The sequence below is a fragment of the Artibeus jamaicensis genome, unplaced genomic scaffold (genome assembly GCF_021234435.1).
Source record: "Artibeus jamaicensis isolate MK-2021 breed Jamaican fruit bat unplaced genomic scaffold, CSHL_Jam_final scaffold_3222, whole genome shotgun sequence".
NCBI classification, from domain to species: domain Eukaryota; kingdom Metazoa; phylum Chordata; class Mammalia; order Chiroptera; family Phyllostomidae; genus Artibeus; species Artibeus jamaicensis.
This window is the reverse complement of record NW_026522038.1, coordinates 5,058,029-5,076,838: the sequence shown is the minus strand read 5'-3', so window position 1 is coordinate 5,076,838 and position 18,810 is coordinate 5,058,029. Positions and strand designations below refer to the sequence as shown.

Below are 18,810 nucleotides of genomic sequence, written 5' to 3'. Positions count from 1 at the left end.
GACAGTTTTAGTTTAAACAAGATCCAAATCTCAGGAAATTTTAACGTCCGCCTAGATTAGTGAGAAGTGCAAAATATCCCCTCCTCCCTTGTGATTGAACAATTAAAACAGTCGTCGATTCCAGTCAAAGAAAGGCCGTGTAACATGTCCAGTGTACCTGGTTTTGCCAATGGATGAACTACAACCAGTGATGAGGGCTTCAGCATGCTGCCTCGAAGACGTACCCTGTTTTTGCCAGTCCTCTTGTTCACCCTTATTACCGATGGCACAGTCCAGTCAGAGAACCACACGTGATCCTCAAACACAGCCACAGCAAATGGGTGACCTGGAAGCAGTTTCGGTCCATTACACACATATTGTCTTTGCCATGAATATGTTCAAAAGGACAAGGCTTCAAACATTCGTGCAATCCCTAGACTAAATCAATTCTTTAACATAACTGCTAAGCAAGGCACCACCTGATGGGGCAACCTTGTCTCAGAATGGAAGTCTGCTGGTGTGAAGTCCTCACAAAGGCCATCGTCACCCAGCATTTGAAAAACTGGAGGACGTGGCCTCATGGAAATACAGGGTGGGGTGAAAGTAGATTTATAGTTGTGAGTATGCAAATCACAGAGTTTATGCTTGTATTATTATTTATTAATTACAGTACTATTTTCTTTAAGAACAACTGTAAACCTACTTTGGTCCCACCCTGCAATAGCACCAAGATGATGAACAACACAAATGTTGTTCAGTGATTCTGTCACTATTTATAGGCTAAACTTCAGCAAATAATCTTACCCCTCTTTGCCTTTAGTTCTTGGCTTTTGAATGTCAGGAGTAGGTGGTGCACTAATTCATAGGTTGCTGTAAGGATACTTAACAGTTTAAGGTAACTGAATAACAGTTTCCTCCAATTCCCAGCTCTATCAACACATTTCCCCGCATTGGATGCCCACCTCTTTCCCTATCTTGTTTCTTTTCTAATATTCACCCATTGACCTGCGCTCCTAGCGTCCGCTGTCCTGCTTCTCTAGGCCATTGTTCAGTCGATTACCCCTTTTGTTTACATCTTCATTCTTTCCGTTCTACTAGCTTCTTTCCTGTAACTAATGAATAAATATCTTCAGGTCTCCCCCCTCTTAATTTCCTCGTCCCCTTGACTCCTCCCCCTGGCTTCTTTTTGTCTCTTTCCTTCCATTTTTAGCCAAGTGTTTTGAAAGTTGTTTTTTATCTGCTGTGGCCATTTTCATCACTACTAACCCCTGGGTTGGCCCTTCTAGCTCCACCTCAACTAAATCCACTTCTCCCTGCTGCTGAAATTGTTCTGATAAGATTTTCTAATATTTAGTAAGCAAGGAAATGTTGTAATATACCGTGCCAAGTAATTAAAGACTAAAGCTAAAGACGCCCAAGCTTAGAAGCTTTAATCATGTCCCATCACATTCCCCAGGCCAGTCTTTGCTGACGAACGATGGATTTGGTGGATTAGAATGAATGTCTCTCTCTTCTGGCAGCAAATGCAAATGCCTTCTGTGGGTGACGGGGACCTTCCACCCATCGTCGCTGACCAGGACCATTAAGATTTATTTTAGTCTCCAGCCCACTGTCCCAAATTAAAGCCATAAATGCAGCAAAGGAATTCTTTTATATAGTTGCTGTTTTTTTTTATCTGGGTAAAAAAAAACAATGAAACCATACCATTTACCATTTTGGCCCATGTATAATTCAGCAGCATTAAGTACATTCACGTTGTTGAGCAACCAAATTCCAGAAACTTTTTATGTGGTAGAACTAAAACTCTATACCCATTAAACAACAACTTCTCATTTCTCCCTCTCCCCAGTCCCTGACAAAGACCATTCCACCTTCTGTTTCTATGAATCAGACTATTCTAGACACCTCAATAAGTGGAATCATACAATATTTATCTTTTGTGACTGGCTTATTTCACTTAGCATCATGTCTTCTGGGTTCATCCATGTTGTAGCCTGTGTCCAAGTTAGCTGTAGTTTGTCAATAAATACCCCACACTAGATATAATGCTTCTTATTTTTTTTGTTATGAAAAAGCCAGAATTGCATTTAAAATGAAGAATTAATTCCTTCAATCTTTACATTAAAAGTCCTGAGCTGGCAGTTGAGAAGCCGCCATTTACATGCCTATAGATGGCACTGTAGTGATGGGAATAGTTATCCAGACATTTAAAATTCTCGGTTATTTGATAATGGCCTTTAATAAGAAGTTGCATCAGTCACAAATTTGAGTAACAATACAAATTATTTTCTTTTAAATATCTGTTATGATTTTGGGTTTATAATAGTATGTCTTTGCATTCTGGTTAGAATATTTCATATCTTTTAGGGCATTCGTATATCAAAGCTATGGTTTCACATTTATCTGGCAGAGAAAATTTCAAGTAGACCCATGGCTTCACAGAAACAACATTTGTGTAACTCTGCATTGTATATCAGCTTCCCACAATGACTCAATAAATACCTGTTATGTGCATGGATGAGTCAAGCCTAGAATTGTACACGTGCTTATGGCTTACTATGAAGCATCTCTTTAATTTTTAAAGAAACTTAAAAGTATGTAAAATGTTCAGTTGTACTTATCTTGATCTACTTAATGTATAATACAAATCTAGAAATTCACTACCTCTGAAATCAGAGAATGGTGAAATAAATATCTTCTACAGATTATTAGTTTGTTCCTCAGAAAAGAAACCATGTGTTTCATCTTCCCAACCAGTTTGTAAATCTGCAAAGCACCTTTAACATCTCCTTGGCCCTCATTGCTATTTCTAATTTGTTAGTAGATGCTCTCAATTTTTTTATTCACAGTGATTTCTTAAAATTTTATTTAGTTATTTTTCAAGTACAGTTTTCTGTCTATTTCTCCCATCCCAGCCCCCCTCCCCATGCTCCCCTCCTCCCTCCCATTTCCACCCCCCTTAGTTCTTGTCCCTGTGTCCTTCCCTATTTGTTCCTCCAAATCCCTCCCCCTTTTTCCCCTTAAATTCCCTTCCCTCTCCCCTTTGGTCACTGTCCCCTTGTTTTCTATTTCAGTGTCTTTATTTTTATTCTGCTTGCTTGTTTGTTTTGTTGTTTAGCTTCCTGTTAAAGGTGAGATCATGTGGTATTTGTCTTTCAACACCTACTCTAGCTCTCTGTTTTACTGTTAAATGGCGATATTCCAGCTCAGGCCTTCACTAGCTGTTGTCTGGACAACTTCGTAGTTTCCTAAATAATTTCCTTCTCTCCAGATTTCCAATCCAACTCTCACACTGTTGAAAACCTAAGTGGTTATCCTGAAATACCAACCTTATATATATTTCCTGCTCCAGAGTATGTGATGGCTCTCTAGTGCATTCAGGATGAAGTCCACCCACATGTCTTAGCAACGCTAACATACAAATACCAATTTTTGCAGCCTTATTTCAAATGACACAGTTTTATCACCATCGATTTACCACATGGCCCAGTTCAAATGTTTTTGCTGATTCCGAGTCAAAAATGAATCTTTCAGTCAACCTCAGAGCCATTTGTACTTCTTTTTGAACAGTTACCATAACTACAGTGTTTTAAAGATATTTAAGAAAATACACACATGATAACCCATGTAACATCTGAAACTATATAAGGAGTAAAACTATATTAATTTTTGCACATGCGATCAATAGATATTCACTAATCTCTGAAGGTGATATATCACTGTTGTGAAAATGACATTTTCTAAAGATAACAACTAAATCAAGTTCTTATTCTTAAAGAATTTTTAAACATTTTAACATTTCATCCTGATTTTTGGAAAACTTGGCAAAGAGAAGAGATTATATGTCATGATTTTTATCAAGTATTTCAATGCTCAGGTAACCCTCAGAGCTCATAAATCCCTGCAGAAGTCTATCAACTTGTTTGTCCCCATTCCTGTCTCACTGTATGGTTAAGAGCATGTGCGTGCGCATGTGTGTGTGTGTGTATATAAACACGTTTTGTATTTCACACTCATCAACTCTCAGGCAAGATAAAGAATCCCCCATTCAAAAGCCTCACCTACATCGTTCTGGGCAAGTCTTTGGCGTTTTGAACCATCCAGATTGGCCATTTCAATCACAGACTGCATGGCATCGCACCAATACAACTTGTCAGTTAAGAAATCAATCGTTATTCCACTGGGCCACACCAGCCCAGAGCTAGCGATAGCCAGTCGGCCAACGCCTCGAAGGGAAGAACTTTCAATTCGTGGATTAATCCCCATGTCAGTCCAGAATAATCTCCTTTAATCAAGAAAGCATACAACAAAGTTTGCACAAAAATTCTCCCATTCTTTCATCATTGGGAACGTTAATTTAAACCACTTTAGGATAAACTATGCAATATAGAAGAAAGAAGAATAGCACTGTATGTTGAACAAATAATTTTCCCAAAGCAAAAGCTTATCTTTTCTAGGTAGACAATCTTGGACAGGAAATGATGAACTAAGACTCAGGTCATTTGGTAAAAAAGAAATTATTAATTAAAAACACTGCAGAATATAACTAACTGAAAATGTATTCAAATGCATACTCTTAAATTAGTGTTTCATGATGCAAAAGGCAATGATATCCTGCTAGTTTGTCTCTCTGCTGTGTGAATGTAAAACTTACTGTATATGTAAAATTACAACATAAGGGGAAGGGCATATGTATCTATTATCCAGTTTCATGTAATGTACCCAACTAACTTGGTTAATTTTAAGGCCTGCATATCACATCCTCTAACAGTACTGAGAAACAGTTTTTTGTGGTCAATATCTTTTCTCTGGACTGCTTAGAGGTGGATATATTATCACTCTTTCAATCATGTGGCTGACTCTGTATCAATTATCAATTACTACCAACCAATATGTATTTTTTATTGTTCTTTAAAGATTTTATTAATTTATTTTAGAGAGGGGAAGGGAGGGAGAAAGAGAGGGAGTGAAACATTAATGAGTAGTTGGCTCTCACTTGCCCCCTACTGGGGACCTGGCCCAAAACCCAGGCACGTGCCTTAGACTGGGAATTGAACCAGGGACCCTCTGATTTGCAGGCCAGCACTCAACCCACTGAGTCACATCAGCCAGGGCAATTACTACCAATATATTATTTCTCATAGACCATCATAAATAAAATAGAGTTTATTTTTATCTTTGTTTTTTAAATTGTAGGAAGAAATTGGTTATTCTCCTTAGTTCTCTGAACCTAAATCAACATTTGTCACTAATTCATATTGAACAACATAGAATCTCCTAATCTTTCATGATTTTTATTTCTTCTTGTCTAAATCTAAAAATGACCTATCACTTGAACTCATCTTATGATTTTTCTGAATAGAATTAATAAATCATACAAACTAAATGTTCTCTCCTACTTAAGAATGAAATAATGTAGCTTTTTATGAAAAGCAGTTTATTGGCCTTATGTCTAACTGATTAATAAACTATAGGCCCTTTCTTTTCAGAAAGAAATTGAATCTGAATAAAATGAAAGGATGCCTAGACAATAACACTTTCATATAAAAATAGAAAATGAAAAGACATTTTAAAATAGAAATATGATGGCAGCCACATCTTTTCTGAAGATGTGAACAAATCTAGTGGATTTTCTTCATTTCTGACTCCACTGACCACCTGTGATCTTAGCACAGATTCCGGACATTAACATTTCAAAGGTGAGGGCTGCAGAAAGGCATCTGAATTTCGCAAGTACCTACTTGGCCATTGGATGAACAGCGATTCCTCGTGGCTGAGAGATGTCCTCCTTAATGATTATTTCACGATGTTTTCCATTTAAATCACTGCCTTCAATGACAGATTTCCTAGAATGTATGTCATACAAAAGGGGCTTGTTACATTAACTTTGTTTTTTAAACAAAAGTACTCCATGTCCTTGTTTCTCACGGAACGCAAAGACAGGCATTCTGAAGTCCCCCCCTTGTGTGGTGTGCACGCACGCACTCACTCACGCCCAGATCAGGACCCAATGCCCATTTTTACCAAGTGCCAGTATGGGCCCCAGGCGATGAAAACACACAGTGAAAGGGTAAGGTAAGAGGGGACTGTGTCAGTGTCCTCTCAGGGACGAAGCCAGCAGTGTAAATCCTACCACCCCTTTCTGCTCATGACCTGCCATGTCCTCTGGAGCCAATGGTAGCTGGCAGGGAGAAGGTGCCAGCCTCACGGTCCCAGATCGCGGGGAGGAGAGAGAGCAGCCCACTCCCGGGGCCACAGAGAGAGCCAGCACAAGGGCAGGAAGGGGGATCTATGCTGACTCCAGCTTTCTCCCACAGGATACTTAGAAGAATGAGAGTACTGAGCTATTATTTGCTGAACTTTACATTAAAAAATAACTCTTGGGAATCAGGCAGAAAAGGAAATTTTTGTTTCCTAATGCTTCCATTTATTTGTGAAACAACCCTTTATTATCAGACAAATGTTTATTGAGCAAGCACTACTCTATATGCCAGGGATCTGCTGAGGCAGTGGACACACAATAGCCCGTCTCTGTCCTTATGGAGCTCCTAGTTGAGCAGGAGAGCCGGGGAGGGAGAAGGGAGGTGAACAGACAGGGAAAGAGCACCCTAAGCAGAGGCCTCAGCAGGTGCCAAGTCTGGGAGACCTTAAACGAGTGTGGAACAGTCAAAAATCTCACGTTAGTGTGGAGGGCACAAGGCGGGCAAGAGATGATGGTGACGGAGCTTGGGCAGTGGCAGTAAAATGGAGAAAAACTGGATGGAATCAAATGCGAACCTCTGTCCTGTGAAGCCGACCCTGTCATGTGCCTGTGGGGCAACCTGGGCTTCTGGGCAGCCTCTGCAGCAGCCAGGACCACAGGCAGAGCGGGGAGAGCAGCACCGCCTCTCACCAGGGACTGCCCGTTCCACGTTTCCCTACTGAAACTAGAGAGTGTAACTGTCTTTAACCCATTCAACAGACATGTGGCCTATCTTGTTCTTGTGAGCTGCCTGCTGGCCCTGTTTCCCTGCTACAAACTAGAAAATATAACTATCTTGAAGTCATTCAGCAAACATCTGGGAAGGGCTGACCCCCTTGTCCTTATAGGTAATGTCTGCATGAGGCAAGTTTGCCCAGAAGCACAAGGCAGGACCATTCTCTCTGCCTGATTCTACAAAATGCTAAGGAGACCTCCTGCAGGTGGCTTGTGGGAGCGTAGTTTCTAGCCACTGGTGAGGAAGGGGTTTTATAGATTCCTCCTTGCAGGCTACAGGCAGGAGGGAGGTAAAGGTAAAATGGCTCAGGACCTGTGTTGGGTCAAATACACTTTATAAACTTGCAGTTCAGGGCAGTGGATAATTTTTAAACCTCTTATATTCCAGGGCCACTTTTAAAAGATAATTTTATTCCCAGATGAAGTGGTTGTCAGAAAGGTACTGCTGGGTAGAAGGTATGTTTGAACTCAATGTGTCGAAGTCACTCAGCCACAACTGTCACTGTGCCTGTTCCCTGGGGGGAGGGAAGGCATTCTGAAGCAACTTGCCTGTGCCTGTTGGCCCTGTGCTCACTGTGACGTCATCTCTACACTCTCACTGTTTTGGGCAGGGGTCAGGTGATGGGAGCTGAGACCAACATAAACTCCTGACTCAAGCTGTTCGCTCCACACTGCACTTCTACGTGATCCAGCCAGAGAGCAAATCTCAGCCCCCAGCGTCGATAATGAGAAAGCCAAGAGGACTGTGGACACTGGGCTCCCCTGAGTTTGAGCAGGACCTTAATCTAGTGGAACACCTTTCCCTTTGTGTTCGCTACCTGACTGGTGCCAACGTCACTTGGACCCTCTAAGACCCACACTTTTTCCAGGGCAAGAGTTGGCCATCCAGAAAACTGGAAAAGTGATTTTTACCTCATGGTAGTTTTATCTCAAAAGAATCAAGAAATAGATATGTATTCCCCCCTCTTGATTCTTTTTTACTGGGCAATTGACTTTAGGAATCAGGATTCCTTAGTACTAAATAATAGCTTTGCCAGTGAAATGATCACTTAGCCTCCTTCCTCCTGTTGGTGGGTGTTAATGTGAATCTTGTCTTTTCTGAAGCCAATATAAACTAGAAGCATCCACTCTGGTTCTTTTATGGGTTACGAGTTACCATATAACCTAATATCACAAGCTTGGAATCTCAGTTATTTAAATCCAATTTCTAGCTAATACCAAGGTTTTCAAACCATCAACCTTTCATTTCCAGATAAATTAAAGGTTTTCATTTAGCAGCTGCCTTTGGAGGAAAGAGGACTTAAGAAGGGCATGTCATTACTGAAGCCAGTGAGCTAGGGACTGCTTCCGGGGGCGCCTGTGTCGGTCCTGAAGGCACCACCTCGGCAGTTGGTCCCGCTGTGCTGTGAATCAAACACTGGTAAAATTAGAGGTGCCAAGCAAGTGTGGGAAATGCGATGAGGCCCGGCACCCTCAGAGGGGTCGACAGCTGTGTACCAGCTCTGTGATTATGCACAGCTGACATTTTAAATGTCCTTTTAAGTCAGTTCGGCACAGAGGAGGCCGTTATGATGATTTCGAGCATTATTACAACTGAAGCCGACTTTCATTTGTTCAATGACTCTGGGTGGAGCACATTGTAATCAGCTGTGATCAGGGAAAGCAGTACCTGTCTGTGATTATTAAAAGCATCAGTGTTGGAAGTTGTTGTCCTTGAGTTCAAATCCCAGATCCACTACTTGTGGGCTGCTTGACTTTGATAAAGTTATTTTACCTCTTTGGTTCTCAAGTTTTTCAATCTTTAAGTTGGGGATGAGAGCACATCTTTTGGGGGCTGGATGGTATGATGGATATAAAGTTCTTAGTGCAGTATCTGCAGCATTTCAGTTAATAAGTAAATACCCGAGGAATAAAAGAATGAAGGTATGGTTAAATGAACAATAGAATGAGTGAAAATATACTCACTCTGGTATAGATATGCCATATTATTGATAACTGTACATCACATCATGCATCTGGCTCATCTTTAAAAATGTACTTGTGTCCAGGGTTATCCAGAGCAAAAGAGCATTTCTGAAACACCGAAAGCCCATCTGCAAGCGTATAAACCTGTTTCCTGGGACTTCTCCCTCCACGTTGGCACGGCCGATTTCACAGATGTCAAACCCTAATTCACTCTCCTTTCTTTGAACTTAACACAGTTGCCTGGGTACCAGATGCTCAGGTTGGCCACCTTTCACTTTATGGTTTTCAGTGACTCTGGGAGGATATCGCTCCAGCCCAGAGCATCTCTAACACTGCCCCGGGTGGCGCTCTGTGGTTAGCATCCTCCCTCTCCAAAGCAGGGCAGTGGGCTCTCACAGCACATGCGGGTGCTTTCCTGTGTTCAAAGTGGAGGATGAAGCCAGTGACATTACCTATCCCATCACCCCTACCCTGCATGGCTAACAGGAACATACCCTCTGTCTGTCCAATAGAGTTTACGGTCAATCCAGTCCACAGCAAGGCCTTCTGGAACATCGACTGCTTCCTCAATAAGCCTTTCTCGGTGGGAACCATCCATATTGGCTCTCTCTATCCACCTCAGGGCCGTGTGGGCAAAGTATACCTACGAAAGGGAACACAGGCATTTCTGAAGGATTTGTTTTAAAAATGAATATGTGATATATACAAATGGGATGAGTATCTTACAGTGGAATTGTTAAGAGCTTGGCTGTGGACATAGATACACATGCAACTGAACTTCAGCTGCGCTGCTTCCCAGATACTTGTACACTTAAGCAAGTTAGTTGATGTCTCAGAGTCACAGTCTCCTTATTGGTAAAATGAGCATAATAATACCAAGTACATTCGTTTCACGTATACAACTCCTTAGGGGGGGACTGGAAGAGATTAGCTGAAGAACATATATGCATATATGCACAGCTTATGGACACAGACAATAATGTGGTGAAGGCTGGGGTAGAGGCTGGGGGCTTGGTGTAGAGGGAAAAGGGGAGGAGGGAAATGGGAACCAGCTGAAATAGTGTCAACAATCAAAACAAACAAGCAAATAAAACAAAAACAGCAACAACCACAACAAAACCTCCTTAGCCCTGTGCCTGGCATATAGTTCTATTGTGACTGGGAACTTATTCATCTTTGATCATTGGCCAATAACAAAGTCATCGTACTTGAACCCTACCTAGGCTCCTACAGCCTGAAAGGGAGTAACGGCTTCCAGTTTAATGGGAACTACACGCTGGGCCGTGTCCTCTCTGCACAGCCAATGGCACTCTGCTTTGCTGAAGTTAAGGGACACAGGCTCCTCCCAGTTTTGCCACTCACTTGTTCCATTACCTTGCCAAGTCACTGAACCTCAATTTGTCAACTGTAAAAATAATGAAGTTAGGCTATATATTTGCTAAAGTTTTTTTTCATCTCTAACCTTATCTAATTGCATTTTAATTAATCCATATTGGATATTGTCCAACAGAACATACCTTGCAGGTACAAAGTTTTTTTCAGTCTAGTATGCAGACTATGGAATAGGTACAAGTATTTCATGAGAATGTTGCAAACTGCTATGGGTGAGCTTACAACTTAATAACAGCTTATGTAGGATTTTAACTGTGAGTACACATATGTACATAAACCTATAATCCATAAGAGTATTCACAAGATGGTAATTTATTAAGTAATGGATTAGAACCTTTCTAGATAAAGTAGAAGAGACTCTTTTATAATACAAAATGGGTGCTTCTCATATTCAAGAACAGTCCACTGCAGCACCGCTTCTCCGGTTGGAATGGACACACAAATCCCCTGGGAGTCTTGTTAAGGCGCAGACTCAGACTCAGCGGTCGGGTGGGGCCTGAGAGTCTGCAGCTCTAACCAGCTCCAGGTGACTCTAACGCCGAGGGCCCAAGAAGCACGGTTTGAAAAGCAAGAAAATAAGAGCATTGACCAGAAAAATTAAAAACAGCCACACAACTTAAAGTTCATTCTAGGACCTTTTATTCACCTAGTTGCAAAAATACTGTGCAGGGAAAAGACTAGTTTGGTAATAAGTGAATCTTGAACTGATTTTTTCTATTAATTATTTTTTTCTGTTAATACAATTCTTCCATATAGATTCAGCTCAGGGAAAGGAAAGATGAATCGATCACTAGTGTTTAATGACTCAATTTCTATTTGCAAAAGTAGTTATAGTTGGCCATTACTCATACCAATTAAACACAGAATCAGTTTGCTTCCTTCATTTTTGGCCATTTACCAGTCTGTCTCAAATCAGGAAAAAACAGAAGCACAAAGTTTAAAATTCTAAGAATTAATCTAGTAATAACTAAATAAATATGGAGGGAAATTAACAACTATGTAAATTTATAAATATGGGTGATAAATCCCCAAGAGATGTTATAACATATTATTTAAACATATTATAACATATTATTATAACATGTTATAACATATTATTTAAGTACATTCTAACTTAGCACAAATACAACTAACAAGGATCAGGTGATTGGGTTCAAAATACAAAAATTCTAAGTTTTATACAAAAACTGCATGAGAAAAGTGATTATTATGTAAATAATTTCATGAGTTAGACTACTATTCTCAAAACTTAAAACTCAGGTTTCCTGATTTTCATGGTTAAGAGGTCACTGATTTCCCTCCCTCAGTGACATATATCAAATACAAATTACTAACTCATACTTCCTAAGCCCCTCCCCTACCTCCCACTCCTCCCTATTTATGGGCTTCTCACCATATGTATGGCGCTGGACCAGCTCCCGTTATCATGTCCAAAAACAAAACCAAACTTGAGATCCTGCTCAATTATCTCCAATAAAATGGCTGAATCACATCAAGAACCAGGGTTATGATCATAGAAAATCCTTTGCATTTCTCAAATGATGTTTCAATGTCTATATTTAAATTTTTCTGTGCCTAAGGGTTTTGAGCTTCGCAGAGGATTTTCAAGTAACCCAGGTCATCTGTTAAGAAACAATTCTCTACTCTGTTCTTAAAGCACAGCCACATCTGTGCAAGTGACAAAACCACACCTTATTTTCCACAGGGTCATGATCCAGGGCAAACACGGCTCCCATTTGCTGGCTGAGCAGGGTTACATAGTCTGTTCCATCAAAATGCATGTGCCGAATATCTTGAGAATTGGCAAACAGCAAAAATGGTTGTGGTCCTGAAAACCAAATTCAAACATGACTCCATTTAAAATATGCCTTGAAAGCCAAGAGGCACTTGTGATGCTTCCCTTTCATTGTGCCCTCTTCCTTAATGTCTACAGTAGTTGTTTTCTCACTTTCCCACCAGTGCGTGTAGGTAAGAGAGTCAAGAAGAATCTCTCTTCCGTGAGGTAACATAGCGCCAGAATTTCATCACTGGATTCCTTCCTGTCTAGAGGCCTGCTTTTAAAATGCAAATTACTTAGAGAAAGAGCCAGCATTAAATAACGAACATCAGAGCTAAATGATAGGCGTTTTAGTGCTGTAATCTCCCTGATTCACACATACTGAAAGATGTTAACATTAGCAGATTGTATTAATTCATGTCCAAAAAATACCCTTCTCTGGGTTGAGCACTTCTAAAAGGGAAGCATGATTATTTGAGTTAATAACAAGACCCTTGTTAATTTCTAGAGCTCAGATTATGCTATATTAACTAAGGCCCTGGGAAGTTCAGAGTATTGAGCTCTGGCTAAGGCAAGCTCTGCAGGCTCATCATTATGTTAATGGTATCCCAGATTACAAGCATGATGAAATGTCAGAAGAGATGAAATCAATTTGGTATAAATCTAGGATTTCCAAGGCTGTTGAGGACATAAGAGATGTAGCATCAGCAATAAAAAAATAGTTGAAGGATACAACTTCATATTAAATTTCGACATGAAAAATAAACAAAATTTGTTGAAGTATTATTATTATTATATTCACTGGAGAATTGAAAGTCAAATCAATCAACAAATATTTATTCAGTCCCTCTTAACTATAAAATTTATTTTTATTTTTATTTATTTATCTTTAGAGAGGAAGGGAAGGAGAGAAGGAGAGAAACATCAATGTGTGGTTGCCTCTCCTGAGTCCCCTGCTGGGAACTGGCCTGCAACCCAGGCATGTGCCCTGATTGGGAATCAGACTGTGATCGTGTGGTTTGCAGGCCTGTGCTCAATCCACGGAGCTATACCAGCCAGGGCCAGTTCCTCTTAACTATAAAGTGTTGAAATCTATTCTGGTTATGACTTTCACATATACTGGAATACCACACTTGATCTTATAGCAAGTCTTTGCTGAGCGCTAATTAACTTCTGAATATTCCTCAAAAGCACGATTATTATTTATATGATTATTATATATCCTATTTATACTTATAATGTAATTTGTTTTCCATTTCCAAAAATTAAAAAAGAATTCAACATTCTATCTAGAGGCTAAAAGCAATTTAAGTCTCTGTCTTTCTAAATGCAATGTTATCTGCACACTTTTGCAGAGACACACACAAACGCCCACAGCACCAACCTGAAGCTGCACAGCTTTTTCTGTCCAGTTGCAGGTCATACCCAGGAAGGCAACCACATTCCCAGGATACAGGGCTGAGAGCAAGGCAGAGTTGGCTACATCCCCCATTATCAGGTGATGAACAGCCTACAAAAAACAGGTAGGTAGTGATGCTAGGTGATGATGTTATAGCATTAAAAAATACAATTATCTATCAGAATATTGAGGTGAACCAAGTATATGTTGATTTTTAAAAACACTTCCACAGTCATTCATACTGCTGCAATCAAGTTGTTTTTCAGAGATTAGAAGCAAAATGTCACTATACCCCACTCCCCTGTAACCTAACATCTTGAAGTTAACCCTTCACACCCCAATGGCCCTTGTCCTTGTGTTCTACCACTGAGTTCAAGAACATGCTCATTGGCAGCTGGCTGGAATACGAAATACATTTTGATGAGTTTGGCAATTGGTCTAATTCTTCCTAGTAAGTAATATTTTTTCTGTCTCACATTTTTGGCCTCTTGACTCCTTTTGCTTTATTTTTATTTTTTAAAAAGCCGCACGTAAGTCTTCTGCTAATTTACAGTTACATCTATCCCTTAATACGCTTAAGTCTATGAAGATAAAAGAAAAGAGGTATTTAGAGGTGTGAGGAGCAGGCTAAGCACTTTGCTTCCACCATCTGCTTAATCATGGCTACAAATGCAGGAGGCAGGTATCATTAACCTCTGCAGACGAGGCAACTGAGAGCAGTGACTAGTCCAAAATAATACTGCCAGTAACTGGTAATGCTCCCTCAAGGTGGTATGATTTCAAAGTCCTGGCTCATAACCTTCACATTGTGCTATTTAAAAACAAAACAAGCAAACAAAAAACAAATATCATTTAAATCTATGCTAATCCATTGCATAAATATCTTTCAATGTGCACTGTTAGAAACTCTATTCGTCTTTGCCAGTAACACGCAAATTTTAGTCATCACTTAGAAAATAAATATTTTCAAACAAACAAACGGTAAATAAACTTACCACTACATGTTTTTCCATCTGTCTCAAGTACTGAGCCTTCTGGGCAGAAACACATGGGACCATCTGAAGTCAGAACACAGCCATGGCTGCATTCAGATGCATTGCTTGGACAGGAAATTAATTCTAATTAATGAAGAATAAGGTCAAGATTAAGGTTCAATTGGATTATAGAAACTGAGTAAATTTAGTTGCCACTAAAATGTTATACCCCAAAAATAGTAAGTAAAAATTAAACATTTATGAATTACTGTGATAATGAAGATATAGAAAGAAAAAATTTCAAATCTAAAAAACATTTTGAAAAATCTCTAATTTTGGAAAATGATTCTAGTTTCCTCTGAGTTTCTTTTATGTCAGATAATATTTTTAAAGTTATTAGTCATCAAAATTCCAAAATATTTTAAATGAAACTTGAGGGAATGATTCTCAAGTTCATCTGGAAAACAAATTGTATGTGTAAAGGAAAACTAAGAACATAATATAACTGTGGTGAGGAGTCAGAAAAGAATAGGAGGCTCTCAACAAATATTAAAATGTGTCATAAAGAAACAATAATTAAAGTAGTGGGTAAGGAATATAGGAAGAGACAGAAAGAATATTAGAACCAAATAGTAAACTTATTTTAGAAAAGACTCAAGTACACATAAAAATAAAGCATATGATTAAAGTATTGGATTGACTGAAAAGTTCATTACGTTTTTTCCGTACAGTGTCTCTAGTAGTGGCTAGGTGTCTTTAACTTCATTTGAAACAACTTAACAACTTTGGTAGATTGTACTGTGACACCTGTCCTATCACCGTGCATTTAAAAAAACATCAAAACTGGTGGATTTGCATGTAGCCATTTTAATATTGAAGATGGAAGAAGATATGCAACAATTTTGGTATATTATACTTTATTATTTTCAGAAAGGTAAAAATGCAACTGAAACAAAAAAAATTGTGTAGTATATGGAGAAGGTGCTGTGACTGACCAAATGTGTCAAAAGTGGTTTGTGAAGTTTCTTGGTACTATTGACATTTTGGCCAAATGATTCTTCACTGTGAGGCTGTCTGATTCACTGGAAGATGGTTAGCAGCACGCCTGGCCTCTACACAGTAGAAGCCAATAGTGGCAGATAGATGAGATACTTCAAATATCCAAATCAATAAAGTTCTTGGTGAAATAAAAGATGTGCCTTTTATTTTACAGAAAAAAATAAATATTGGATTGACTTTTTGCAAACCCAATATTTTAAATCATTGAGCATGGGAAAGATGATCCAGACCTGGCTGGTGTAGCTCAGTGGATTGAGCGCGGGCCTGCAAACCAGAGGGTCAAAGTTCAATTCCCAATCAGGGCACATGCCTGGGTTGCAGGCCAGTTCCCAGCAGGGGACGCATGAGAGGCAACCATACATTGATATTTCTCTCCCTCTCTCCTTCCCTTCCCCTCTAAAGATAAATAAATATTAAAAAAAAAGATGGTCCAATTAATGGTAGACAAATAACTAAGTAATGACTTGGGGCAACAGTTAAATTCCTATTCTACAGTATACAACAAAATAAATTCCAAGTAAATAAAACAGTAAAATATACACTATGGAAGTTCTAGAAGTTGGATAATCAAGTGAAATTGTGTGTGTGATGCTTGGCACACAGTGGACTCCATGACATATAACACCATGCACTTGAGTGTATTTGCCAACAGATAAACTACATAGTTTTAGAAGAAGGGCAAGTTCCAAAGACAAGCACAAAGGTAATAGGTAATTTCCAAGAAACTCATGACCATTTATCCATTTTTATGTGACTGATTTCATAAGCACATATGAAGTCGAGATTGACCTATGCTCCATCATCTCTGAAGTAGGTCTAGACAATATACATTACCTTACATTTCGACCTAGCTTTTCCTTTCTACTTAGCTAGACTCGTAGATTCTATAAGAATTCTATAAGAAGGTAACTGAGTGTGTAATTCTAAATTTGAGTTGAAAATATTAATATAAACTCATAACACACTTAAAAAACAACAGTGCATTCCTAGCTCTGATTCCAAAAAGACTTAGAAACAATGATAGTAGCAGATTATATTCTCTAAGTACATTTTTTTTAATGTAAAGAAAGCAGTGTATCTTCAGAGTTTGCTAAATTCAGATCTAGGACATAGAACATATAAGACAAGCCTGGAAAATATGTGCTACAGATAAAAAGGAAACTATCAAAAACTACTGGGGCCAGGAACCCATTTTCAGAAGCTCCCACTGGACAAAAGGAAATGGTTTACTCAGCAGTAAGGAAAACAACCACAATGGGTGGAAACACCTCAAAATTGTTGCAAATCCAGTATTTATCCTATCTTAACTGTACGAATTGTATCTTGCAGTAACAAAATAGTTAATGAAACTTTTCTTTAAAAAGGTATTTCAGTTAATAATTAGGAGTTAATATTAGATCTAGCTATCACCATTTGAAATCCTTGATGAAATAATGAACCTAGCCCTGACCAGTGTGGCGCATTTGGTGGGGCATCATCCCTCAAAGCAAAGGGTTGCTATTTCTATTCCCAGTCACAGCACATGCCTGGGTTGTGGGTTCAGTCCCTGGATGGGGCATGTATGAGAGGCAGCAGACAGATGTTTCCCTATCTTTCTCCATCCTTTCCCCTCTCTCTAAAAATAAATAAATAAAATCTTCAGAAAGAAAAAGCAATAATGAATCTAGGAAGTGATTGGTAATGGCTGCTACAATCATCCCTCAGAGACAGGTGGGCTCTTTCTTGCCCCGCCCCCTAGCCGTCTCGGCAGCATGCCTTTGGTGGGTGGAGGTCCTGCAGGGAAGGAAGGAAGGAGGCGACCGAAAAGAAGACAAAAAGTCACTGGAGTCAACTCACCTCCAACTCATTACAAAACGTGAAAAGCCAAACACACACAATGGAGAAAAGAAAGTCTCTTCAACAAATGGTGCTGGGAAAATTGAAAAGCCACATGCAAAAAAAAAAAAAAAAAGAAACTAGACTATGGTTTGTCCCCTTGTGCAGAAATTAATTCAGAATAGTTCAAAGACTTATATATAAGATCTGAAATAGTATAGTACATAGAAGAAACATAGCTACTAAACTTATGGACCTTGGCTGTAGAGGACATTTTATGAATTTGACCCCAAAGGCAAGGGAAGTAAAGGCAAAAGTAAATGAATGGGACTATGTCAAACTAAAAGGCTTCTTCTGCACAGCAAAAGAAACTGACAACAAAACAAAAAAGCAATCAGCTGAATGGTAGATGTTATTTGCAAACAATAGCACAGACAAGGAGTTAATATTCAAAATATATAAAGAACTCATACAACTCCATGGCAAACAAACACAATCCAATTGAAAAATGGTCAGAGGTCTGAACAGACACCTCTCCCAAGAAGACATGCAAGTGGCTATCAGATACATAAGAAGATGTTCAACTTCACTAAGTATTAGGGAAATGCTAATCAAAACTACCTGTTCGAGTGGCTATTATCAACAAGACAGTAATAAATGCTGGGGAGGTTGTAGGGAAGAAAGAACCCTCTTTCACTGCTGGAAGGAATGTTAACTGGCACAACCACTACGGAAGACGGTATGGCAATTCCTCAAAAAACTAAAAATAGAGTTTAGCAATCCATCTTCTGGGTATCTACCTGAAAAACTAGAAAACACTTATTCTCCACAACTGAGGCACACCAGCCAGGGCTGTAGTATTTTCCATAAGAACAAATGTATACCTACTTTTGCTCTACCCTGTATAATAAAATATCCTAAAAATGGATACAGAAACTGTTTCCCGACCTTGGAGCTTTTGATTTAATAGGTCTGGGGTACAGTCCAGTCATTCATGTTTTAAAGAAAAACAAACAAACACAAAATAAAACTCTAAGGCAACTCTGATGCATACTGCTGATCCAAGACCATCAACCCAGACCATAGCCACCTCAGATAAGTCAGTGAACATGAAGGGAATAACACAATAAATACTTGTGGTGACTTACGGTGACACCGTTTCCCATCAGGAAGCAGAACAAACCCTACAGGGCATGTGCAGTAATAGGACCCAGCGATGTTTTCACACCCAAGAGTACAGCCGTGATTCCGAAAGGCGCATTCATTGACATCTGCACAATGACCACAACAGAACACAGATGGTTACTTTTGAAAATAAACTGCCGTGTCCTTAATGAGTCAACCCAAAATAGTTCTCACTTATATCCTCTGTACCTGACCATGGAAAAGCTCTGTTTGCTACTCTAGCAAAGGGTGAGAATAAGTCAGTTCAATTACCATGAAAGTCATTTTTATTCTGTCATATAGCTTAAAC

The 18,810-nt window shown here is 39.3% G+C and overlaps 1 protein-coding gene across 6 annotated transcripts in view; it reads right to left on the bottom strand.

Moving 5' to 3' along the window:
- EGF (epidermal growth factor) overlaps positions 1-18,810 on the bottom strand; it is an 89,731-nt gene that overhangs the window by 28,943 nt on the left and 41,978 nt on the right. For all 6 annotated transcript variants that reach the window (XM_037156209.2, XM_037156189.2, XM_037156199.2 and 3 more), the window contains 8 exons: positions 18,485-18,607; positions 14,484-14,606; positions 13,474-13,599; positions 12,004-12,140; positions 9,415-9,563; positions 5,721-5,825; positions 4,041-4,264; positions 158-325 (listed from right to left, as the gene is read on the bottom strand). In XM_037156209.2, coding sequence (XP_037012104.2) covers positions 158-325; positions 4,041-4,264; positions 5,721-5,825; positions 9,415-9,563; positions 12,004-12,140; positions 13,474-13,599; positions 14,484-14,606; positions 18,485-18,607 — 1,155 coding nt within the window. The remainder of the gene's footprint in view (positions 1-157; positions 326-4,040; positions 4,265-5,720; positions 5,826-9,414; positions 9,564-12,003; positions 12,141-13,473; positions 13,600-14,483; positions 14,607-18,484; positions 18,608-18,810) is intronic.